The sequence below is a fragment of the Protomyctophum parallelum genome, assembly GCF_964188405.1.
Source record: "Protomyctophum parallelum genome assembly, chromosome: 14".
In the NCBI taxonomy this organism is placed as follows: domain Eukaryota; kingdom Metazoa; phylum Chordata; class Actinopteri; order Myctophiformes; family Myctophidae; genus Protomyctophum; species Protomyctophum parallelum.
In genome coordinates this window covers 37235434-37261227 of record NC_139709.1, presented here as the reverse complement: position 1 = coordinate 37261227, position 25794 = coordinate 37235434, and the positions used below count along the sequence as shown (strand labels likewise).

General features: G+C 41.1%; 2 protein-coding genes across 5 annotated transcripts in view; one reads left to right on the top strand and one right to left on the bottom strand.

The window, feature by feature from the left end:
• lamc2 (laminin, gamma 2) overlaps positions 1 to 3830 on the top strand; it is a 19262-nt gene extending 15432 nt beyond the window's left edge. For all 3 annotated transcript variants that reach the window (XM_083782274.1, XM_083782275.1, XM_083782273.1), the window contains exons 19-22: positions 967 to 1163; positions 2217 to 2375; positions 2718 to 2817; positions 3270 to 3830. In XM_083782274.1, coding sequence (XP_083638400.1) covers positions 967 to 1163; positions 2217 to 2375; positions 2718 to 2817; positions 3270 to 3523 — 710 coding nt within the window. In that variant the 3' untranslated portion in view covers positions 3524 to 3830. The remainder of the gene's footprint in view (positions 1 to 966; positions 1164 to 2216; positions 2376 to 2717; positions 2818 to 3269) is intronic.
• A 7829-nt stretch (positions 3831 to 11659) lies between these two features.
• On the bottom strand, positions 11660 to 25050 carry nmnat2 (nicotinamide nucleotide adenylyltransferase 2). Of its 2 annotated transcripts, XM_083781706.1 has the most exons (11): positions 24802 to 25050; positions 20941 to 21029; positions 19678 to 19745; positions 18146 to 18224; positions 17766 to 17892; positions 15209 to 15289; positions 14819 to 14863; positions 14391 to 14467; positions 12908 to 13009; positions 12441 to 12508; positions 11660 to 12069 (listed from the first exon to the last, which is right to left on the bottom strand). In XM_083781706.1, exons 1-11 carry the CDS (start codon positions 24884 to 24886, stop codon positions 11967 to 11969), a joined length of 924 nt encoding a protein of 307 aa, XP_083637832.1. In that variant the 5' UTR covers positions 24887 to 25050; the 3' UTR covers positions 11660 to 11966. The 2 variants fall into 2 exon arrangements, with proteins under 2 accessions (XP_083637832.1, XP_083637833.1); XM_083781707.1 differs by lacking the exon at positions 15209 to 15289.
• Between the last annotated feature and the right edge of the window lie 744 nt (positions 25051 to 25794).

The following is a 25794-nucleotide window of genomic DNA, read 5'->3' as shown; positions in this document are numbered from 1 at the left end:
GTGGGCCTGTGGGCTGTGAGGATACTGCAAGTATTCAAAAACTCTAAGATTTTCACATTATAATGTTAATATTAAAATAATAATGAATATAAAAAAGAAAGTTTTCCTTTAAAACATTGGGGGGGGGGGGGGGGAGTTCATTGTGATACTGATAAATAGGAATTTAAATGCACTACGTTAGTTCCATTGAACCAAGCATACAACCATTTATATAAGCATTTTATCAGTCAATCTTGACTTACCATAAGGAAGGTAAAGGCATACATCAAACGCAAGAGACAGTGTAGTGCCTCACAATCGATTGATTGATGCTGTGAGAATGCACGCCGCCCGCCCACATGACCACCACCCTGAGAGGTAGAGTATACCACACTGTCACGCTATCTAGAAAGGGAACGCAACGTCACACCATGTTGTTTTAATAGCAGCACGCACCTCACAAGATGGGCGCCACCTGCCCATTGAACTCGGTGGGCGGACGGACGGGCCAATGTTGTGAGGTTGCTCCTTATTGACACAACAATGTCACTACTGTACCACTGTGAATACCTTGAGGGCTACTGTACCACACTGTATTGTACTATACCACTGTACCACACTGAATGCCTGAGAGCTACCACACTGTACCACTATAACTCTGTACCACACTGAATGCCCTGAGAGCTACCACACTGTACCACTATAACTCTGTACCACACTGAATGCCCTGAGAGCTACCACACTGTACCACTATAACTCTGTACCACACTGAATGCCCTGAGAGCTACCACACTGTACCACTATAGGGGTGGCCATAGGTGAGGGGTTGGTTAGTGAGCCCGCCTGGGGAGCCCCTGGTTGTCCCAAGTACGATTCCAGAGTAAGACTCTTAACCCCTAATTGCTCCCCGGGCGCCAGCTCTCTCTGAGCAAATGGCTGTTCATATGCTCCTAATTGTCTTTCTGACCACTGTTTTCTTTCCCCCAGGGTTTGATGAGAACATGGGTGTGCGCAGTGCGGAGGCGGACGAGGCCATCAGCAGACTGCCAGCCATCAACAGGACGCTGCAGCAGGCGGTGTCCAGCAACACACACACCCTGTCCATCCTCAACGGCGTGGCGGAACACTTCCTGGACGCTCAGGGGACCCAGGACCACCTGCGGACCCTCACCACCACCCTGGAGGTGACCACCACCTGCATCACCTGCACTGAAAAAAATACCCTGCGTTAATTTAACTCAAGAGAGTGTACAAATTGACCCGTAAATGGTCCATTTGGTTCCATTTGTACACTCTCTTGAGCTAGACAGGAAGTAATTTATGGTTTATCTGTGTGTTAAGCTTGTTCAGTAACAGTTCTCCCCAGCTCATTTTCAGGTCGGGATACCAATTTCATCCAATCAGTAGAGAACTCATACAGGATACAGTACAATTAGTTGGGTTCTCTGTCCTGATTGGATGAAATTGGCATCGATTACCTGATAATGTATTTACTCTTTACTAAAAAGCTGGAGAGACGAGGAGCAAAGGTTACAATATAGCTTTAACTTTCTCACTAATAATCATGATAAAATGGCGCAATTTCTTTCTACTCTGTCTGTGTCTCATAGGAGGGCTGTGGGCAGTTCAGAAACCGTCTTCCAGTGACATCGATGGGGAATACAAGCTAATAAAAACTGCAGGCTTTCTAGTCCTGAAAAGTTGCAATGCGAAAATGGATGCCATCGTTCTCACGATAATGAAAATCTAAACTTGTAAAGAAATCTTGTTTAAAAAATAATCTGTCTAATGATGATGTCACTGGAAGACGGTTTCTAAACTGCCCACAGCCCTACTATGAGACACAGACTGAGTAGAAATAAATCCTGCCATTTTATCATGATTATTAGTGAGGACCTATTATATGAAGATAGGTTGAAAAGTGGTGAAGTGGTCCTTTAACATTTATTTGGAGAGCCCTCTACTATGCAGGGAATGGAACCTTCCACAAACGTGAAACCCACAGCCATAGTGAATAAAAATCACACCCATTGTGAAGTGAGCGGTGCCTTGATGAGGACGTACTGTATGGTGATGTTAGCACTTAGCACCGCTGAAAAACCTAAAAACTATGAAACATGATGATGACGACGCCGTCCATTCATAATTGATCAAGGATGTTGAACCAGCTGTGGTTGTCATGGAAACTTAAAGCTGATTTTGTGTGTGTCTTGTTTGTTGTTTGTTTTCCCCCTTAGGGAATGTGTGCGTCGCTGCCCCCTCATGGTGACCTGGTGAACGACGCCACCACACTGAACGTGGAAGTGCAGGGAATTGCAAGTGCGGCGGAGGAGGCCCATGAGAAGCTGACTGTAGAGCTGAACCATGCTGAGAGTCAGAGACAGGATGCTGAGGAGGTCTGTCTGTCTGTCTGTCTGTCTGTCTGACACACACACACACACACACACACACACACACACACACACACACACACACACACACACACACACACACACACACACACACACACACACACACACACACACACACACACACACACAGAGTCATTTATATTACAGCATGCATACACAGAATGTATCTCTTTACATATTGTACAGCATGCATCTTCACGCGTACGGGAATGTTCCGTTCTATGTATAAAACTGTGTGTGTGTGTGTGTGTGTGTGTGTGTGTGTGTGTGTGTGTGTGTGTGTGTGTGTGTGTGTGTGTGTGTGTGTGTGTGTGTGTGTGTATGCAGGCCTCCCTGGCTGCCAGTGGATCGTACGCCAAGGCCAGAGACACCAGAGAGGCAGTGAGCACAACTCTGCAAGCTGTCAACAACCTGCTCAGTGTGATCGGTCTGTCTGTCTGTCTTTTTTATCCCCCCCACCATTTAGTCTTAATTAGAACTGTCACAAATTTAATTTGACGAAATTAAGTTGACGACTAATTGTCTTACAATTACAAATGATTGCGATTAATAATTGAATTGTGCTTTTGCCATTGAACATTGGCCAACACGGCCAAATCCGTTCATATAGACGCTCAGCCATGCCAGATGAAACGTGGTGGATTCAAACCCCTAGACTGCACGGTGATGTTCAGACACCACTGTGCCACTGCAGCGCCCCTACTGTATAAATGTGTTATTTGTCAACTTCTCTAAACACATTCGCCCCCCCAATATTCACACCAAAATCTATCATAATACTATTACTGTTCTCATGTCAGATTTAACAGTGTATTTTTTTGTGGTATTCTTATAACTGTCATTTAACTATGTATTTAACAGTAATATTACTGTTCTCAGGTCAGCCAGGCAGCGTGGATGAAGCTCGCCTCACGGAGCTGGAGAACACGCTGGGTGATGCCCGCAGCCAAGTCATTGGGCAGCTGAAGCCCCGCCTACAGGAAATGGAGGAGAAGGAGGCTGGCCAGCGGAGCCGATTGGCCGCCCTCAATGTGGACATTGACAGCATCCTGCGTGACATCACCAACCTGGAGGACATCCTGAAGACCGTCCCTGAAGGATGCTACAACAGCCTGCCTATGGAGCATGCTTAAACACCTATAATAATAATAATAATAATAATAATAATAATAATAATAATAATAATAATAATAATAATAATAATTATGATACATGTTATTGGTAATGCACTTTACATTTGTCTCAAATCGAAAAGTGCTACATAAACAAAACGTTGGCGTAAACAGCAAAGGCATATAAAAAAGGAATTAAAACGAGGTAAAACTAAGAAAAAGCTTTGTCAAATAGGGCCTTCTCTAAAAACAGTCTTTAGTGCTCTCAAGTGGATAGGGCGGGCATTCTACAGGCGTGGAGCAGCCGAGCAGAAGGCCCGGTCGCCCATGGAGCTCTGTCCTGGTGCCCATGGAGCTCTGTCCTGGTGCCCATGGAGCTCTGTCCTGGTGCCCATGGAGCTCTGTCCTGGTGACCATGGAGCTCTGTCCTGGTGACCATGGAGCTCTGTCCTGGTGACCATGGAGCTCTGTCCTGGTGACCATGGAGCTCTGTCCTGGTGCCCATGGAGCTCTGTCCTGGTGCCCATGGAGCTCTGTCCTGGTGCCCATGGAGCTCTGTCCTGGTGACCATGGAGCTCTGTCCTGGTGCCCATGGAGCTCTGTCCTGGTGACCATGGAGCTCTGTCCTGGTGCCCATGGAGCTCTGTCCTGGTGACCATGGAGCTCTGTCCTGGTGCCCATGGAGCTCTGTCCTGGTGCCCATGGAGCTCTGTCCTGGTGCCCATGGAGCTCTGTCCTGGTGCCCATGGAGCTCTGTCCTGGTGACCATGGAGCTCTGTCCTGGTGACCATGGAGCTCTGTCCTGGTGACCATGGAGCTCTGTCCTGGTGCCCATGGAGCTCTGTCCTGGCCCTTTGGAGGTTTGTGGGGTGAGGAGTTCTTTGGGGTACAGTAGGTGGGATCATTTCCATGCAGGATGCACTGATGGAAGTGATGATGGCAGCACTATCTATCCATCAGTGTTGTGTACATTTGTTTGTTTTTATGTTTGATAATATAATATAATGTATTCATACTAATGTATAAAGTTTTGAAAAATAAAATATATAAAAACATTGGACGCCCCCCTGTCGTAACCCTGAGGAACCCCATGGGGTCCAGAACCCCCTGATGAACATCTACATATATGCTCTAGTTTAAATCATACATACTGTAGGCAACTGGCAGCCCGGGGGCCACATGCGGCCCCCACCTTCACTTAATGCGGCCCACAATATCCGAATACTGATATATTAACATAACCCGCTTTAATCGCTTCAATCTATAGTGGCTTAATGACTAGCATTACATTTTGTATTATCTTTATTAAGTCCAATGTATTGCACAATTAACTAAATGCATTACTTTTCAGGATTCCAATTTAAAAATAGCCGATCTACAAGCTAAACGCGTTTTGAGCTTGTAGATCGGCTATTTTTGCTAATACTTGCTACAAAAGTATATGCAATGTGGCCCTCTGCACACACATAACATACTAGGTGATAACAAGGGAATATTCATTGGTTTTGTGTAGTTAAACCATGGTCATTTATTTGTTTTCTGTTGACAAGATTTGATCATAGGGGGAGCTGTGGGCAAAAAGCATAGCAATGGTTCCAGGAAGTGAGGTACCTGCAGGAACATCTATTAACTACATGAAATGAGACGGTCAGAGTTCCATTTTAGGTATCAAAAAGAGTGTTTTGGTGGTGGTTTAGACTCTTTTAAGGCCAATATTAAACCATAATCAGAAATGTATAAACCACAGATTAGTGGGGCCGTGAAACTGAGATCTGGAAGAAGAAAGGTTTGGTCAAGGAACATTTCTGAGGGTTTAGCTCTGAATCCCTTCAGAGCTTTTGGATAAAGCCTCCTGACTTGAAGGTTGGGTGAGAAATATTAATTTTCCCTTAACATTTGTATTTGAGATCTTGATTGTTCATTTGAATTAAATTATTAATTTGATCCAGTTTAAGTCATAAAGATATTGCAATTTAATTTTTAGCTTTTGTTAATAATTTAACAAAAGCAACAGTTTTGTGTTTTCCTTTTGGTCTGCAATACAGTTTAGTTACAGTATAAAGAATAATGCAGGTACAGGAATGTGGGAATATAGTGGCCCTCTGGAGTGAGTGTGGAAATAGTGTCCCTCAGTCTTGAGTGTGGAAACATAGTGGCCCTTAGCTACTTCCTGTCAAGAAATTCTGTGCAGGTGATTCTTTTTCGAAGTGTTGGAGTTTGGAAGCGCGGCTCTGCAATCTGCATACCACCTGTTTCTAATTTGCACATAATGCAGGTGGCAGCAGCACGACCCGGTGCTAAAAAGGTGTAAAAACGAGCGTTTCCAAACTCCAGCACAATATCACGGCATGGAATTTCTTCACAGAAAGTGGCTCTTAACATATCTACTGTTGTAGTATACAACATGCTGTGTAGGCTACTTATCTACGGTGGATTTTTATGAAACAAACACTTTGCAGTTTGAAAGAGGATAATAATTCAAGCTTTCCCTACAGCTGCAATGTTGGTGAGTTTAACGTTGTTTAATACAAGCAGATTGGAAATGCAATTTGGATCAATGGGATGTCAATGGAGGGTATTGCAACTCTAGATTAATTCCCATTATCCACACTTTTCCTGGGCTGTAGTGTGTGTGCTCAAGTTCCTGTCGATTTGATCCAATGAAAGCCAATGAAACTGGTCAGATGACCAATGATATCCAATGAAATCAACAGGAACTGGAGTACACACAGCCCAGGAAAAGTGTGGATAAAAACATCTAGTGTTGCAAATTGTGGCTAAGTGGCCCTCTGGAGTGAGTGTGGAAATACAGTATAGTGGGCAGTGGCCCTCTGTGAGTTTGGAAATATAGTGGCCCTCTGGAGTGAGTGTGCATGGAAATATAGTCTAAACTAGAACTGTACTCTGTCGAGTGCATACTTGCTTGTTGCACACTAGTAGGCCATAAATGGCCAACTAGTGCGCAAGCAGAGTGTGCAAGTACTTTCGACCGCTGTAAACTGTGAAATCTCAGTATCTCTGTGAAGGAACGTTTGAAATGTCTAATTATTAGGTGTAACTATTTTCTACCTACCTACTTTATGCATGTAAACACCTAGTATTATTAAGTATGGTTCAAGTTTCTATCTATATAAGAAATAGTTTTTATCAAATTAGAAATATTCTGGATCCCTTTTTAGTTTTTCAAAGAAAAATAAATCATTATGTGATGAAAAAAAGGTATATAAACTGAATTAAAATATGTTATCACGTATACAGTATAATTATTTTATTATTTATTGTAAATTGTCAATTGTTTTAAATGTATTTCATCTTGGACTTGATATTAATACTAAATCATGATCAGAGTAATATGTGTCTCTAACTTCAATTTCTGTAATAATACTTTCACATTTGTTAAAATATACATGATCTAAAATACTTCCGTAATCTGTAGTTGGATTTGTATTTAATTGTTTAAAGCCTAATCTTGACATGAAGGTCTTTATACTTCTACCTTTCTCACTATATTGGTCTTCATTGAAAGTCGGAGATGATAGATACTTTACCATGTTTTCGAGAAATGTGTTTAATTTCGAAAGGTCTGTTTTAGGTGATCTGTACATAAGAATGATATATAGATCTTTATCTTTTACATGTATGCATACATGTTTTACTCTTTCTAATATCCTGATTTCATTTTGAATTATTTTAATGGCAATATCTTCTTTTATAGCAATTACACTCTGGCATTGGGTCCTTTAATCCACATATTTCTTACGTCATCATTGAGAGCTAGTTATACATTATACTATATATATGTAATTTGTAAGTTGATTAGCGGTATACTGTGGTTACTTTGCGCCAAAAACCGTCCCAGCCAACCCGCCACTTTTGATGCGTATGCAAATAAAACAGCAAATTGTGCCTGATTTGCTGGGACCAGATTACATACATGACCATATTTCTTACGTCATCATTGAGAGCTAGTCATACATATACTATATACAGTATATGTAATTTGTAAGTTGATTAGCGGTATACTGTGGTTACTTTGCGCCAAAAACCGTCCCAGCCAACCCGCCACTTTTGATGCGTATGCAAATAAAACAGCAAATTGTGCCTGATTTGCTGGGACCAGGTTACGTATACACAGGAACATTACCTTTAATCCTCCCAACACTAAAACATATCGTCATTACGTCACAATCGAAGACCAATTACACTCTGGCATTGGGTCCTTTAATCCACATATTTCTTATGTCATCATTGAGAGCTAGTTATACATATACACACCATGTACTCTGGTCCCAGCAAATCAGGCACAATTTGCTATTTTATTTTACAAATTACATATATATAGTATATGTATGACTAGCTCTCAATGATGATGTAAGAAATATGGTCATGTATGTAATCCGGTCCCAGCAAATCAGGCACAATTTGCTGTTTTATTTGCATACGCATCAAAAGTGGCGGGCTGGCTGGGACGGTGCATACGGACCGGGCGAAACTATTACTTGCGCGCTCTGCTTGCGCAAGTAATGACTTATTTTGTTCACTCTTCTGAGCTGAACCAGTACAACCAGTCTGTTACTGGGAGCTGACCAGTACAACCACAGTCTGATACTGTTATACTGGGAGCTGACCAGGACAACCACAGTCTGATACTGTTAGCTGGGAGCTGACCAGACAGTACAACTACAGTCTGATACTTGTACGGGGAGCTGACCAGTACAACCACAGTCTGATAGGCTACTGTTATACTTGGAGCTGACCAGTACAACCACAGTCTGATACTGTTTGGGAGCTGACCAGGACAACCACAGTCTAATGCGTGCGAGCTGACCAGTACAGCAGGCCACAGTCTGTTACTGTTATGGGAGCTGACCAGTTCAACCACAGTCTTCTACTGCAATACTGGTAGGTGACTGTCATTAGCACGCCCTCACTTTACTTTTTCACTTTCCCTTTTGAAAAAGTAAAAACACTGCACACTGTCTTCAAATGGAGTGAAAAACTTGAATAGGGAAACAGCAACGTTTCCCTTTTCTCTTTCATGTCGTCTGGCACTTGGTTGTCCCTCTCCTACGCACCTGTCGCTTGTAGGTGTGCAAAAGCCTTGCTTTTTATCACTTTCTTTTTACAAATTTTAGCAGTTGGTCCAGAGATTCAAACTACCAACCAACTGGCGATGAGTCTGGAAGGTGTCTTTAACCTTCCAGTCACCATTCACTCTGCTCCTGAGCAAGGCAAGGCAGTTAACACAGAATCAACTGAAATGAGGATAGTACTGTCAATGAAGCAGCTTTATTAGGTGATTAGGTCAGTTTCATTGGTTGTAATCAGAATGTGACCATGGCTTTGAAATATGACCAACTATACAATCTATATATGTGAATTCGGTCCAACCATACACAATGCCTGTGTGCTGCTCTCCTGTTTATTTCACCTACCATCTTGAAAAGCATGACATTGTTTTTTCGTGAGCGCTGCATGTATATTTTACAATACATTTATGTGTCTAGGTTGGGAAAAAGCCCAATTGAGTTTTGAATTTGATATTGATATTGAATTTTGTTAATATTCTTGTCATATCTACAGTATGAATTGATTGCATATGGCCTAAATGGAAACAAGACTTTTTTTTGGTGCTATCTCTTTTGAACTTGTTTGACAGAACATTCATTTATGGAATGAAAATGTCAGGTTTGGGATTTGTAGTGTCCCCACACAGCCTTCTTGAAATGAATTGTCATTCAAATGAAATGTACAGTATTTTGATGATATACAGTATCCTTGTATTAATGGAATGTGGGTGAGTTCACCAGGCTGGACCTCTTTCCACTCCTGACATCTTAAAACTGTTCAACTGAATGTTGTGTTGTGGGCCAGGGCAGATTTTTGCTTTTCAAACACAGATTTCCAAAATGTATTTATTTTTTATGAGAATGCCAAATTATAACATGATACAGAACGTGTTTTCTTTTTTCCCCACATCATTTAAAAGAATCTGTTGTCCTGTGTCTTTACCGCTACAGTTTACATTCCACTAGACCAGTGCTTCTCAACCTTTTATGGATCAGGGCCCACCCCTATCTGACCTCAGATGATCAATCAATTTGGTGGTTTAATGATCAAATTATTGTGTTCCGTGTTCCATCTTGGATCAATAGAACTAAAGCAGTATACTTAAATTCCTATGTATCAGTATCACAATGAAAAGTTTTCAACATTTTAATGGAAAATAAAAAAACATATTATTTTTATTATATAAAAATATTTGTTCCAAATTTTTGGGGGCCCACTTGCACCGAATGGCCCCTAACCCGCAGGTTGAGAAGCACTGCATTAGAACACAGAGTTCACAGCAACGCAGCAGCACATCGTCACAAACTCACAGTTTAACTTTTGGTTTTATGCGTCTATTTCGTGTCCAAGGTAACATTCGTTATGTACTGTACAGGGTGGCGAGGCCTTTAAGCAGTGGTGGACACTATACTACACTTTACCTGAGTAATGATGAAGCACATTTTTGAGTATCTTTATTTGTGTATTAATTTTATTTAAATGTATTTATGTATACCAAAGTTTCAAAATTGCATTTAGAATTTAACCACTTGCAATTGTTTTGTTCAAGATTTCCACATGTCAGTATAGCAGTGCATCGATAAAAGAACATGTACTTTGTTAATGTGTCCTTTGGACTACTTGAGTATCCTTAAAAGCAAATACTCTAGGTACTTTATAACTTTCACTTTTAGCTGAGTAATATTGGACCAGGAGTATGTATCTTAAATATTGGGGTGAGTACTTTGTCCACCACTGCATTACATCTTCAACGCGCTGCCGTGCTGCTGCTTACGGAATATAAATCAGACATAACACTGAAAACAATGCAGACACTTAGGAAATCAATCGAACAATCTAACTCCAATTTAAAAAAAATGGTAAAACAAATGTGAATGCTCAGCAGAGACAAAGCCAAGGGGCAGAGATTTGTTTTGATACATGGTACATCTGTACATACATTTATATTGTGTGAATATAAAATGGCGACACGTGGGTACACCCCACTATATTCTTTTATGTATATACCGTGTATATATACTTGTATAATTTGTTTTGCAAACACTTTCACAACAGATGACATTCTATAGAGTGAGTAAAACGCTCATGCCAAAAAACAAAATGTTCTATGCATGCGGCCGTGCGCTATTTTCAGTGTGTGACACCGTCGCACGACAAAGTACAAATAAGACTTTAATAAGAATATTTAGTGTTCATAACAAAAAACTACACTCCCTGATTCTCTCCTGTTGTCTTTACATTGAATTTCAAGCCCACATGATCGCGCCTTCAAACCTGTCGAAACCAGAATAAACGTCCAGTGAGAGAAAATGATAATAAAAATTGACATTCTTTTCTACATCCCTACAATGGTTTCCAACCCCCAATATCATCCATGTTGGATCACGGTCCATGAATATCTGAGAGCCTTTCATTCCAGTTAAAGTGTGTGTGTGTGTGTGTGTGTGTGTGTGTGTGTGTGTGTGTGTGTGTGTGTGTGTGTGTGTGTGTGTGTGTGTGTGTGTGTGTGTGTGCGTGCGCACACACATCGCTGCAGGAGAGAATTCAAGCACACCTTCCTGTCTCACCTCAATTGCACCCACATTGTCGGACGTGCTTGATTTAGTTCAACCCCGGTGGGCGGGGCTGCCCTTCCGTCGACTGATTGGGGGAAAAGGATAATAATAACAATTAGAACACTTGTGGTCCCGCCCCCCAAATCACATGACACAGGAAGTGAAGGGAGATGAAAATGTAACGCTCATTATGGATGCTGGACAAGCAGAGGAGGAAGGGACTGAGGGCCAGTGGTGGACAGAAACTACATATATTTGATTTGAGTACTTATGTGTATTATTAGTATTATTAGTATTATTATTATTGAGTATCTGTACTTTACTTGAGTATTGTTCTTTGGAAGCTTGTGACTTTTTTCTTCACTACATTTCAAAGACAAATATTGCACTTTTGACTACATTTCTAGGTAGGAAGGAACCCCCTTGTATATTATACTGTATAATAGAAGACCACTTAAGCTCTATTTAACAAATGGCCAAGCTTATACTGTAGATCAGCTATTTGTTACTATTTTTGAGGGAGACAGTCTCTAAATGTCAATACAGCAATGTAGTATTTTGTCATTTTAAAAGCATGTACTTCAGAGTACTTAAGCATCTTTAAAAGCAAGTACTCCAGCACTTTATAACTCAATTACATATTTGATTGAGCAACTTTCACTTGCAGTTGAGTAATATTTGACCAGGAGTATTGGTACTTTTACTGTACTGGAGCTGAGTACTTTGTCCACCACTGGTTGAGGCTTAGGGCGTGTGAGAGGTCAGGGGCGGGGCTTCTGTACAGGTGAGGGCGGGGTGTGTAGGGGTCAAAGGTTAAGGGGTCAGGGGTCACAGGGCGTCTATCCGGACGTGTTGATGTAGAGCTGACTCTGCAGGACGTAGTCGATGACAGTCTGACTCAGGTAGTCGGTCACATGACCATCGCCATGCTGGAGGGCCAGTCTGGAGGACGGAGGACACAGGACAGAGGGGACAGGACATGAGGGGACAGAGAGGACACGAGGCAGGACATTGGGGACAGTAGTATAGATTTGAGTCATGACCATACTGTCTGCCATACAAAGCCAAAGTGCAGTAACTAAGTTTTTGGACTCACCGACTTATTTGTGTATCCCAAAGGTCTAATTAGCCTTCGTAAACAATACCTCAATAACATAATTATGTACAATGAGTGTGATATCACTTATTTTCCGATATCTCATTTGGTCGACCAGTTGAAACACTTTTAAACGCAATATCATCCATTAAGCCACTAAGCTTGTGGCAGTGCTGTAGTGTAGAATCAGAATGCCTGGCTCAAAGGCACGTGGTACCTGCTCTTGGTTGAACTGACGATGGACATGGGATGGTTCATGTCATCTTTCACTACGATGATGTTGTCCTGTAAGAGACGCAGCACAACATGAACAAACCCATCACATTTACATTTTTATGCTATTAAGTTAATGTGTAAGTGATTTCTTTTTTTGGTAAAAGTATGTGTACTGTAGCGTCGCGTCGCGTACTGTGGCGTCGCGTCGCAACTTACAGCAGCTTTAAAGTCATTCCCATCTGCAGCTGCAGAACATTCTAAAGATGAGTGTCTCACAGTATATGTTACACAAATCATTTTAACACGCCCAATTGTAGGATTAGAGGGATTTAAGGCAGATTATCAGCAGTGTGGTAAATGCTAAATGGATTATAATAATCAACGTGACGGTCTGATTATGGAGCCTCTCAGTAGGGTAGAACCACATGCTGTTATTTAATTTAATATTGTCATATCAAATCTACTTGCCTTGTGTTTGCGAAGGACAGAAGAATGGTTCATGATTCTGTCGGTGTCTGCTCCATCACGAGGGACCACCACCATGCCAAAGTCCCCCACGATCACCTCCATCTGAAACCAAACGTTCACTTACATTAACAATAATAATAATAATAGTTTATTTGTATAGCAACTTTCAGTTCTTAAAACAAGTGCTTAAAACAGAAGAATCCACAACACAAAGATAAAATCCAATCCATAACACTAACATAAATCAAGAAACAATTTATAAGCAGCTTTATAAAGCTGAGTTTTCAGGAGAGATTTAAAGCGGGGCACAGACTCAGCGAGGCTGATCTCCTTGGCTAGGGTATTCACCACTAGGGTATTCACCACTAGGGTATTCACCACTAGGGTATTCCAAAGTGTCGGTGCTCTGATCGCGAAAGCGCGGACCAGCAGTGCTTTGCCTGAGGACCTCAGGCTGTGGGTTGGCTTATTAGGGATGAGTAAACAGTAAATCCTATATGCAGGAAGGGACTGGTTCGGACCTGGCCTTGTGGGGTAATTAATACAATCTAATCAATTCTAAATGCAGCCAGTGCAAAGACGGTTGGAATACTACAGTAGGTGTTATGTGGTCATTTTCTGGAGCCAGTTAAAGGACCACTTCACCACTTTTCAACTTGTCTTCATATAAGTGGTCTTCATTAATGTTCATTATAAAATACCAAAAGAACTATCCTACTCTGTCTGTGTACTGAGTAGGCTGTGGACAGTTTCACCACTTCACCACTTTTAAACCCATCTTTATATAATACTGTAGGTCCTCACTATTAATCATGATGAAATACCACAATTTTTTTTTTCCGCATTGCAACTTTTCAGGACCAGAAAGCCTGCAGTTTCTATTAGCTTGGATTCCCCATTGATGATGTCACTGGTGGACGGGTTTGTGAACACACCACTCCTATGAGACCCAGACCGAGTAGGAAAAAAATGTGCCATTTTATCAGTTAGTGAGGACATATTATATGAAGATATGTTGAAAAGTGGTGAAGTGGTCCTTTAAGATTATTATTATTTTAATATTTAGATTTGTATTATCGTGAGAACGATGGATTCCATTATTGCATGGAAACTTTTCAGGAATAGAAAGCCTGCAGTTTCTATTAGATCAATGATGTCACTGGTTGACGGGTTTCTGAACTGCAAGTATACAGAAATGGTGGCATTTTAGTGAGGACCAATTATATGAACATAGGTTGTGGTGAAATGGTCCTTTAAGAGTTGTGCTGCAACATTTTCAACCAACTGCAGACAGTGTGAATAGATGTAGCCGGGGGCCATCGTATTCTGAGATACATACCTAATATCTTTACTGTTTATGTGCATAACATGAGAGACATACAGTACCATACCTAGCTGTGTCAGATGTACATAACATGCATTAGGCAGACAGTCATTTCAAACGTGAGGTTTTGTCTTGTCATAGGGATTCATTTATGCTTACATCACTGTCCTTCCACAGTCCAGGGATACAGAATGACTCCAGAAGGTCACTGCCACACAGGAGCAGGATGCGTAACTCTACACATACACAAACAAACAAACAAACAAACAAACAACATCAACATGGACTCCGCAAACAGCTTCAAATACAGCATTACAGTTGGTGTATGGCAGTGGTTCTCAAACGCTTTAATGTCATGGCTCCGCCACCACTTTGGTATAACGTTTTTCTGGGGACCCCCTGGAACCCTCTCGAGGACCCCCGTTTGAGAACCACTGGTGTATGGGACCATTCTAACGTTATAGTGTTGTCAATCACATCACAGACTGTTTGATTGACAGTACTGTCAGGGGATACAGCTCCATAGAGACTGTACTGAATACTCAGATTGATTTGTGAATGTGGGTAAATAAAAGGACTCAACTCACCAATCTCCTCATACCTCAGAGCAGTTCCCAGGTTTGCATTTTCATCTGACAGAAGAGGACAAACGTGAGTTATTGATCATTGATTTAAAAATCATTACGTTTACAATTCATTGTAAGAGACATTTGTAAATGAATTCCTCTGTCGAGTAGAAACCTCATAGTTTGAACGATTCAAATCCAAAAGCAGATCTGCAATCTCATCTGCAATTCATTTTTGGATGCTATTATGTGACGCTGATCAGGTAGGGCATTACATTTATGAAGAAAACACAAATGAGTAAATTATTTATTATTTATATGAACTGACGCAGGTACTGTGTGTGTGTGTGTGTGTGTGTGTGTGTGTGTGTGTGTGTGTGTGTGTGTGTGTGTGTGTGCCACTCCACTCACCCACAAAGGTGAAGCGATCGATGTGAGGGCGTACGCAGCAGATCTTGCCCAGATTCTCTGATATCTTCCCCCACAGTTTGACTGCACACACAAACACAGTGAGGTGGAGGTGAGTCCACATGCACTAACAATACTGTAGACCAGTGGTTCTCACCCTGTGGGGGGGTCCAAAAATGATGTTGGGGTGAGGGTTCAGATGATTAGCTCAGTGGCGTCATTTCAGCAAAAGCTAAGGTATGGCATGTGCAATGTGCATGCGTCGTGCCCATGCACGCACGGATATTTATCTCTGTTTTTGCGGTTGTGTGCGGTTTTTCGGGCATATTTTCCTCCATTTTATTATTGTTTTTTCCACCCTGGAGCCAAAGTATAGCAGCTGATTTAGCTTGCCATACCCAATTGAACACCACTTGATTAGCTTAATGTGCAGCATTGTTCTCTCAACAGTAAACAAACCAACACACAGTGTACTGTATAGTGGTACTATCTGCACATTTCGAAAGTGATAAATCATTACTGCATCAAAAGTAATCAACAAACTAGATACGGTAGAAAGTTGTCAAACATTAGCCAAATTGTCAAATATTTCCTAAGAATGAAGCAAAAGTTTATCTACATGATCTACATGGCATGCAGATCTACATGCTCACAACGTATCGTGTTGTGAGGCGATGTGAGCTTGTAGATTGGCTATTTTCACAATATTTATCTGGGGAACCGAGTCGAACTAAATGTAAAACATCAACTACAACTCCAATTCCAAGTGCTTGTCAGGGTGGGGGGGTCCCCAGTGAAAATATGATTATTTTAGGGGGTCCCCGGTCCTCAGTTCAAATATGATTATTTTAGGGAGTCCCCGGTCCTCAGTTCAAATATGATTATTTTGGGGAGTCCCCGGTCCTCAGTTCAAATATGATTATTTTGGGGGGTCTCTGGTCCTCAGTTCAAATATGATTATTTTGTGGAGTTCCCAGTTCAAATATGATTATTTTGGGGCGTCCCCAGTTCAAATATGATTATTTTGGGTGTCCCCAGTTCAAATATTATTTTGGGGTGTCCCCAGTTCAAATATGATTATTTTGGGGTGTCCCCAGTTCAAATATGATTATTTTGGGGTGTCCCCAGTTCAAATATGATTATTTTGGGGTATCCCCAGTTCAAATATGATTATTTTGGGGTGTCCCCAGTTCAAATATGATTATTTTGGGGCGTCCCCAGTTCAAATGTGATTATTTTGGGTGTCCCCAGTTCAAATATGATTATTTTGGGGCATCCCCAGTTCAAATATGATTATTTTGGGTGTCCCCAGTTCAAATATGATTATTTTGGGGCATCCTCAGTTCAAATATTATTTTGGGGCGTCCCCAGTTCAAATATTTATTTCAGGGGTTTGGCCTGAAACATCACTGCTTGCACATTTGTACACCTAAGTTTAACAGACCCATCATTCATTCCATTAGATGCAGTTGTGTTGCTTACTTGCCTGCCATGTTTTTAATCTGCTGTAGTTTTTATACATGCACTGGAAAACAAAATCAGCCTATAGTCATTTATGTCCATTTAAACTGTACTATTCCCTGCAGCAGATACAACAATCTCTTCACACGTGACCTCTCTTTCTTTATAAAAGAGCTGTTCCAGCATTATTTAAAACCCCCAAAATGATACGTTTGCTAAATCAGTGGGTTGAAAATTAATATGATGCTTTGTAAAATAGCAGATTATTTCACGTTTAGGCTGTGACATGAAATGTGAAAAGGATTGACACACAATATTCTGTATAATCTAGACAATGAAACATTAGACCTTTCTGACTGTCCCTAAAAGCATACATACTGTAAATGATATGCAGCATTTAGATATGGAACTCAGAAACGGAGCTGAACACTGTTTGTGAGAGAAGACAGGACGTATTTGACAGATATTGAATAAATATTGAATTGTAGAGGAGACAGAACAGGAAAGGGCCCATTTACTAATGACGCCCGCACACGCACGCACGCACACACACGCACACACGCACACACACGCGCACACACACACACACACACACACACACACACACACACACACACACACACACACACACACACACACACACACACAGATGATGATACACATATGTCTTTGTCTTTGAACAACAGTCAATGTTTTTTTGTTAAATCGATGGTGGAGCTATTTTAAGATGGACACACTGACCTGGAATGAACTGCTACTAGAGTGACTGAATAAACCTGGTTGAACTAGTTAATAGATGTCGTAGCACTATAATTGTGAGGACATACATACATTTTACGACTGCTATTCCTTTTTTTGCCATTTTGTTTAACTGTGGATGTTTGTTTTAAAGCAATGTAACGTCAAGCTTTTAAGTGTTGTTGGTGGGGGGGGGAGTCGGTTTGGGGGATCGTGTGTTCTGCACCCCCAGGTATTGATTTGTTTCCGCCAGTGCACGCAAGCTTTGCTGAACAGTTATTTTTCATTGATTATAAATCAAAATGTCATTAAATATAAATGTATGTGTGCTGTATGTATGACACCATTAATATTCGCTCACCGGGAGTGGCCTTGTGAATCATGTTGTTCTGGTTCTGGTAAATGGGTGGAGTCTCGTTCTGTGGCTGACCAATCACAGGAGTCGTTGACGGCGTGTTGACATTAGACAGGATGCAGCCAGTGACTCTCTGAAGAATAATGAAAAAAAAAAGCTTTTATATCCATTTCACATGATGGTTTCATAAACATGTTTCATAAAAACAACTGATAACATTGTTAACAGTCCCTGTTTCCATGGCTACAGCTGCATTGAATATTACATTCTGGTTCTGTTTGTTTCTGTCACTGTGAACCAGTTCAATTTTGAGATCAGTTAAAATGAGGTGAAAAGTATTGTACATACTGTACATGTCCTACAATGATGATGATGATGGTTCGTACCTTCATCAGGTCACGGTGATGTTCCAGTACGCTGCAGGTTGTCTGCCATGTGTTCTGGTAGCTCTCCCATGGATCCACTCTGTAAACAACAACACCATGTTTAGTCCACTCTGTAAATGACAACACCATGGTTAGTCCACTCTGTAAACAACAACACAATGGTTAGTCCACTCTGTAAACAAACATCACCATGGTTAGTCCACTCTGTAAACAAACATCACCATTGTTAGTCCACTCTGTAAACAAACAACACCATGGCTAGTCCACTCTGTAAACAAACATCACCATCGTTAGTCCACTCTGTAAACAAACATCACCATGGTTAGTCCACTCTGTAAACAAACAACACCATGGTTATAATAATAATAATAATAAAACTTTATTTGTATAGCACCTTTCATGACATGAAATGCAGCTCAAACTTTAAGTGCTTTACAGAACAATGGAGAATAAAAGAAAAGCAAGGCAACGGCATTAAAAAACAAGCAGTAATGCAATACAGTGAGGACATGAATAACAAAAATAAAAAATAAAAGATCAATTAAAAGCAATGTTGTAGAAGTGGGTCTTGAGCTGAGCTTTAAAAATGTCTACAGACGCTGCCTGACGAAGGTACAGTGGGAGTTTGTTCCATGCCGACGGCTCGTAGAAGCAAAAAGCTGCTTCCCCGTATTTTTTAGTTGCCATTTTTTTAGGCAAAGCGAGCAGGCCAGCAGTGGAAGACCTTAGGGGGCGGTTTGGGACATATTTAGGTAGGCAGTCATGTAGGTAGGAAGGCGCGAGACCATTGAGAGCTTTATAGACAAGTAAAATAATTTTAGTCCACTCTGTAAACAAACAACACCATGGTTGGTCCACTCTGTAAACAAACCACGCCGTTGGTGTTAGTCCACACTGTTTCCCAAGTTGTGAGTAAATATCCCTTAATGTATAATTTTGTTTGTTTTAAAAACGCCATTGACAATGACTTCATATTGTCCCTCATTACGTCATATTGTCTCTTTATTGTTAATGGCATTTAATGTTTGTGTTGGCACCGTTTGTTTTACATCACCATTACATCACCTAATCAACATGAGTTAGACTTTAATATATTAACTTTTCAGGCCAAATAGTCAATGACATTTTATTCTGTATAAACTTTTTAGGCCCCTGCAGTGGGCCTAAAAAGTGATGTATGATGACGTTACATCACCATCTTGGTAAAAGGCACTTTTCACTTTTAACCAAAAAAGAACGATGAATTTAAAACAAACTCAATGCATTTCCTGAATAATGTAAGAAAAAAAATACATAAATTAGAAAACAAATGTTTAAGAAGTAACGTTTGGAACCACGGCTGTAAACAAACATCAACATCATTGTTAGTTCACGCCGATGATAGACTGATGTACAGGCTCACAAAAAAAATGATGCAGCTATATAAATATTTGAAGTTTTTCAGAAAACTTAAGTCAGGATTTAGAAGGCGTTTTTAGAATCGGCCTCAGGTCTAAATGGGTTAAGTGAAAGTGGAATCTAATAAACCAGACCTGATCCAGTCAGACGATTGGACAGCCAGCTGACACATGGTGAGACGATGTCTGCTGTTCACCAGACCCTGAAACGACACACACGAAAAAGTGACTGACTGACACACATCCTGAACACTTTCAACAAATCATTACAATATAAACTCGAGGTTGAACAATCTGTTATGTCCGTTGTCTCCCTCTCCTGGCAGACAGAGCCTAGAGTTAATTGCAATTACAGTATGTCCAAACTGCAACAAACATTGCAGCGCATAGTGTAGAGTGTTCCAAAAAGGTATCGTTGATGATATTTGAGTTACATTTAATAACGTCTGGGTTTGGAGAAAATGTATTTATTTTATTACTCTTTGGATAAAATAATTCTTTTTCACCATGAAGTTGATGCTTCATATCCATACTAGTAAAATAGCAGGGCTCATTTGTTTATTTTTGGGACACAGTTGCCACGATGCTATTGAGACCCTATGGTATATTTTCAATGTAAAGAAACGACTCACTACACGTAGTGATGTCAGATTTCCATTCTCTATACTGGTGGACTTGTACTCTATAGGGCTGTCACCATTATGACATTTTACTTGTTGATTAAGTGTCGCTCAAATAATTGCGATTCATGTTTGTATTGCGTTCCTGTCGTTGAACATAGAAATTACATTTGTGTGCACATGTGCACAAGGTGCAATAATTTAATGACATGTATAAACAGGAACAGTGGAAATAATCCATGAAACCCAATGAAAAGAACACAGAGTGGAACAGCAGTGTGTTACTGTACTGTATCTACTGTATCATTTATTATTCATAAACTCCCATCTTCTACACAGGCAGCAAAAGTAGGACAGGAATCCCATTAAGTCCAGCAGGCAGAGAACAAGGCGAGAACACAGCTGCAGTGCAACGCTAACGCAACGACGCTGTGCTTCAACAATGCCTGCTTTATACTTTGTCGTACAGCGACACCAACAATAACCATGTCAACCATCTACAAGTTGTGAGCTTGTAGATCTGCTATTTTTGGCCCGCGACACGGCCGTAGCTATACCACAAATATAAATTAAAACATAAGGGGGAACAGTTCAATAATTACTCATCATAACAGGCTGTGGTATATTCCGATTATATATAAAAAATAGAACTCTGCACACTAACTTTGTAAAGCTCACCAAGGCTTTATTATAGATTAATGTTTCGAATTAGTTCTGATGAAGACTCATGTGTCGAAACGTTAATATTGTAGATGCGTGGTGTTATGTAGTTACTTACAGGTTTGCCGTAGGAGTCGTGCACAGGTGAGATAATTCCACCAATCACAATGAAGCGGCCTGCTTTGTGCAGGTGCTCTCTGGCTTTCTCTGTAAACAAACAGAAACAGACAAATAGACAGTAAGGGACATACTATAACAACACACATAATGTTTCAATTCAGACTACTGTAGAATCGTTTGTAAAGTAGAAGGAAGTTCCAGGATGCGTTGTATATTACTCAGCAAGAATCTTTATTAGTTGCTAAGGAGTCGCATTTAGAGTTCAATAAAAAGTAACAGAGTATGGACAGCATGAGATGACAATTCCAAAGTATGATCCCAGTTACAGCTCTCAGTATGACTCCAGACACGGCTCCAGATCGTTGAAAGCATTGTCATTATATAGTTGTGTGCATGTGTATGTGCGTGCATGTGTGTGCATGTGTATGCGTGTGTGTGCGTGCATGTGTGTGCATGTGTGTGTGTGTGTGTGTGTGTGTGGGGGTGTGTGGGGGTGTGTGTGGGTGTATGTGTGTGTGTGGGGGGGTGTGTGGGTGTGTGTGTGTGTGTGTGTGTGTGGGTGTGTGTGTGTGTGTGTGTGTGTGTGTGTGTGTATGTGTGTGTATGTGTGTGTATGTATGTGTGTGTAATTAGTCCGACATGGCATCACTCTATGAGTTGATTTTATAACAATGTGTCATTCTATGCAATGTGCATAGCATGACACGGCGCGTGGTTTATCACCAGACACCAGCCACACGTCCCAAAATTCCACAGAGTCGCACACAATATACTATGAACTGCAGAGGCCTCAAAAATATCCTATACTACACTGCTTACAACATGATACTATGTCAGTATCATGGCCACTGGCCACTATCATGCCCAGTATCATGTTAGTATCATAAATGGTGAATGGTGCATATACAGTATAGCAGTTTTATCCAAAGCGCTTTACATAGATAGCATTACATTCACACATTCACCCATACATTCATACACCAATGGCGGAGGAAACCATGCATGGCACCAACCTGCACATCTACAGCAATTAGAGGTTCAGTGTCTTGCTCATGAACATTTCAACGTTTCCCATCCAGCTGCTCTACCAGGCCACTCTACCCCTGAGCCACTGTCATCCACATCACTATCAATATTACGTCAGTATCCGGGTCAATATCAGTATCATAGTATCATGATCAGTATCGTGTCAATATCGGGGTCAATATCATGTCAGTATGATGTTCAGTATAATGGTCAGTATCAGTATCATGTTTAGTATCATGTCAGTATCATGTCAAGTTGTGAGCTTGTAGATCAGCTATGTTCAAATAGACGATGTATAGGATTGTGGTTCAAATAATTGTAATGCTATATTGTATATTATCAAATTTAGCTGGGGACCCCCTGGAACCCCTTCAAGGTCCCCTGGCGGTCCCCGGGACCCCATTTGAGAACAGCTGCACTACAGGATGGTCGGGGTGGTTTGGGGTCAGCATTACCCCTCCTGACTACCAGGGGGCCCGTTACCCATGCTAGCCTGATAGGGAATGATTTATCTGGTGAGATTATGATGTAGTGTGAGTGCTTCAAAGATACGATCTTAAACCTCCCAAATTGCTCTGGACGTGCAGGGCCGTTCCGATACTTATGAAATATGTTTGATATTTATCTGGATGATTACTTCACTGCTCTCAAGACAGGGATGAACCACGACAGAGACAATCGGCTACAAGGAGACATTCAGTGAAAGAAAGGACATGTTAAGTGGTCAGATGGGTGGGCCGCGTGCATTATCAGAGCCTGTTTATTTGAATGATTTTCTATGTTGATGTGTTATTCAGTCTGCTGTGTCTGTTGGGTTAAATGTTTCTATGTTGATCAATGAGGCACTCTCCCTGGTTAAAGGAATCCATCTACAATACGCATACACAGTGTGGTCTGTCTGTCTGTCTGTCTGTCTGTCTGTCTGTCTGTCTGTCTGTCTGTCTGTCTGTCTGTCTGTCTGTCTGTCTGTCTGTCTGTCTGTCTGTCTGTCTGTCTGTCTGTCTGTCTAATACATTCTGGCTCCAACTCCAATTGGCGTCTGGAATTAGATGAACATTTCAGATCAATGTGTGGGGAACTTAGTCTGATGATTCTGATCAACACAGTCTCACACCTGTGTCGTCAAAAGGGTGACGGCTAGGGACGGATTTAGCCTCACGGCAACACGTTTCGGGGGTACCCATGATGTAGCACGCTGACGGGGGACATGAGGGTTTATACAATATCACAACTCAAACGCAGCTGAATCGGCTGAAGCTCTTCTTTTTTTTGGCGGAGTCGTCACACTAGTCTCTACGTCTTGGGTTTGAGAACAGCACTTTCGGATGTTATCAGACAATGTAATCATGAGTCATGTCCATGCATTGGAGCCAGTATGGACATTCTAAAACTATAGTTTATCGGCCACTTTATCTGCGGTTGTTGGAAAAATAGTGCCGGAAGCGGGATCCCAGGAGGTGTGGGTTGGGAGTCTAATGAATCATGAGGCACGTTACTGAGCTGGCTGCCAGTGCCAGAATGGGGTTTTCTGGCTGTATTAAAAGCCTCCTACGGATACAATATTAGCTCACGGTAGACAGTATGTAGGATATGCACACTGCGCATGGTCTGATAAGAAGCATACATTATCGGTTGATAACATCCGAAGCAGGTGTTGAGAACCACATTCCATGGTGAGTGTAGCAGGGTGCCACGTCAAAAACGTTGCCGTCTGCTCTGATGTTGTCCCATAATGCTGTCACTACAGAACGGCCTGAGAGTGAGAGAGAGTGTTGGTATGAGAAAGGTGAGGTTTGAGACTTCTAGATCCTAATGACAAACATTCTCTCTGAATTCACAGATTTTTAACAACTCAGCCAGAATGAATAATGAATCCCATGCATACTGAAGTGGCTTTGCTAGGCCTTCGTTTTGTTGCTCATATAATTCACATTAGACCTCGATGTCTAACACGAAAGATACAAATAAGGCTGTGTATTACAAATAAAAATACATTAATAAATAAAATGTATCAATCATGCAGCCAACATGAGGTCTTGTTTGTCATTCTTGAATGACGCATGCTGTTATCAACAAGCCTCAGCTGAAAAGTGAATTAATTCTCATTACTGGATATTAATTATAGATTTTCACTCTACGCATTTTGCACACACACACACACACACACACACACACACACACACACACACACACACACACACACACACACACACACACACACACACACACACACACACACACCACATTAAGGCCTTTCTAGTGCAGACACAACCTTATCTAAACACGTTCATATTCATCTGCAGATCTTATAGCAGGTTCTGGGTGGGTTCTATACAGTAGCCTATAGGCCTACTGTATGGATTGAACAAAAACAATAATTCCCAGATTATTGATTTTCAACAGAGAATTATGTATCTGAGTCTCTGACACATTTTCCAGCATCGTCAGAGCCGTCGCCCATTTCAGCACCACTCCCCCTGGATAGCGACACACATCCCTTATAATAATAGCCTAATTATCATATCAATGTTTGCCTCCCGGCCGGCGCTACATTAACACTGTAGAATATTTTGAGTTTTAGGAACGGACTTGTGTTGTGATCCACAGACTTTCAGTATAGCCTATTCTATATTGTGAAAGCCTAGATCGTTTATACTTCCTCGCAGAACGGTGTGGGCGTGTGGCACGTCGAAAAATAGCAGACCTACAAGCTCACGACGCATAGCGGAAGCGGCGCGTCCACAACACAGGTTGTTTTGTAGGTCTGCTATTTTTTTAAGGCTTATATAGGCTAGCCTCAGTCTGTTGCAAACATGCAAAGGATCTTTCTTACCGAACATGTGGATGTGTCCTTTAGTGATGGGGTTGAAGCTGCCGCAGGACAGCAGGATGACGTGCGTTTTGTTGCTTTCTGTCATGGCTGCTGGAGTTGTATAAAAACGGTGATCCCAAAAAGCCTATAGGTTTCTTTTGTTTAACGGTGTAGAGAAACACGCAGGCAAGCAGCCTCCACCCAAGGATGCGGTACTGAGCTGAACGGTAGAGGGTGGATGGATGGATGGATCATGGATGGAAAGAGCGTCACCACTGTTAAAGACACACTGACAAATTATACGTCATTTAAAGCAAGCAGGCAAGCAGCATGCATTGCTGCCGCACAGGATGCTGAGACGGTTTCCCCTCCACCTCATTGATTGGGATGTCTCCAGAACATTTTGACAGATTTATTTTTTATTTCCCTGTTAATTTGTTTCATTCACATTATACATATGTTGAATGATGCTATCTGTAATAGCCTATAGTATAGGCTATGGCAATTTAGAAGAGATGGCACTCATTTCGTATTCAAAATCAATATCTATATAGTTTTGTCTTTGCCCATTATCGTGGAATTTCAAATGCTCCTCAAATCGTTGAGTTTGTTGTAAATAATAAGAAAGTAAGAAAATATTAAATTAAAATTAAAATGTATCTACGGTATGTTCCCCGAAACCTAATGGTATAATTATTATTATCTTTATTATTACTATTATGCTATACTTTCTTTCTGTTCTGTACATGTCATTTGTCTTACCTTTGCTGTCCCTCCTCATGGCAGTCCTCATGGTGTAGCCCGTATGAGCTATTAATTATTGTCTGTTACCTTTGAGATTGTAAATAAAGTACAGTACAGTACAGTACAGTACAGTACAGTACAGTACAGTACAGTACAGTACAGTACAGTACAGTACAGTACAGTACAGTACAGTACAGTAACAATGTTGTACTTGACCAGCCCACACCACAAGTTGTTTTTTGTTATTTACTAACAAAAAAACTACCTGTG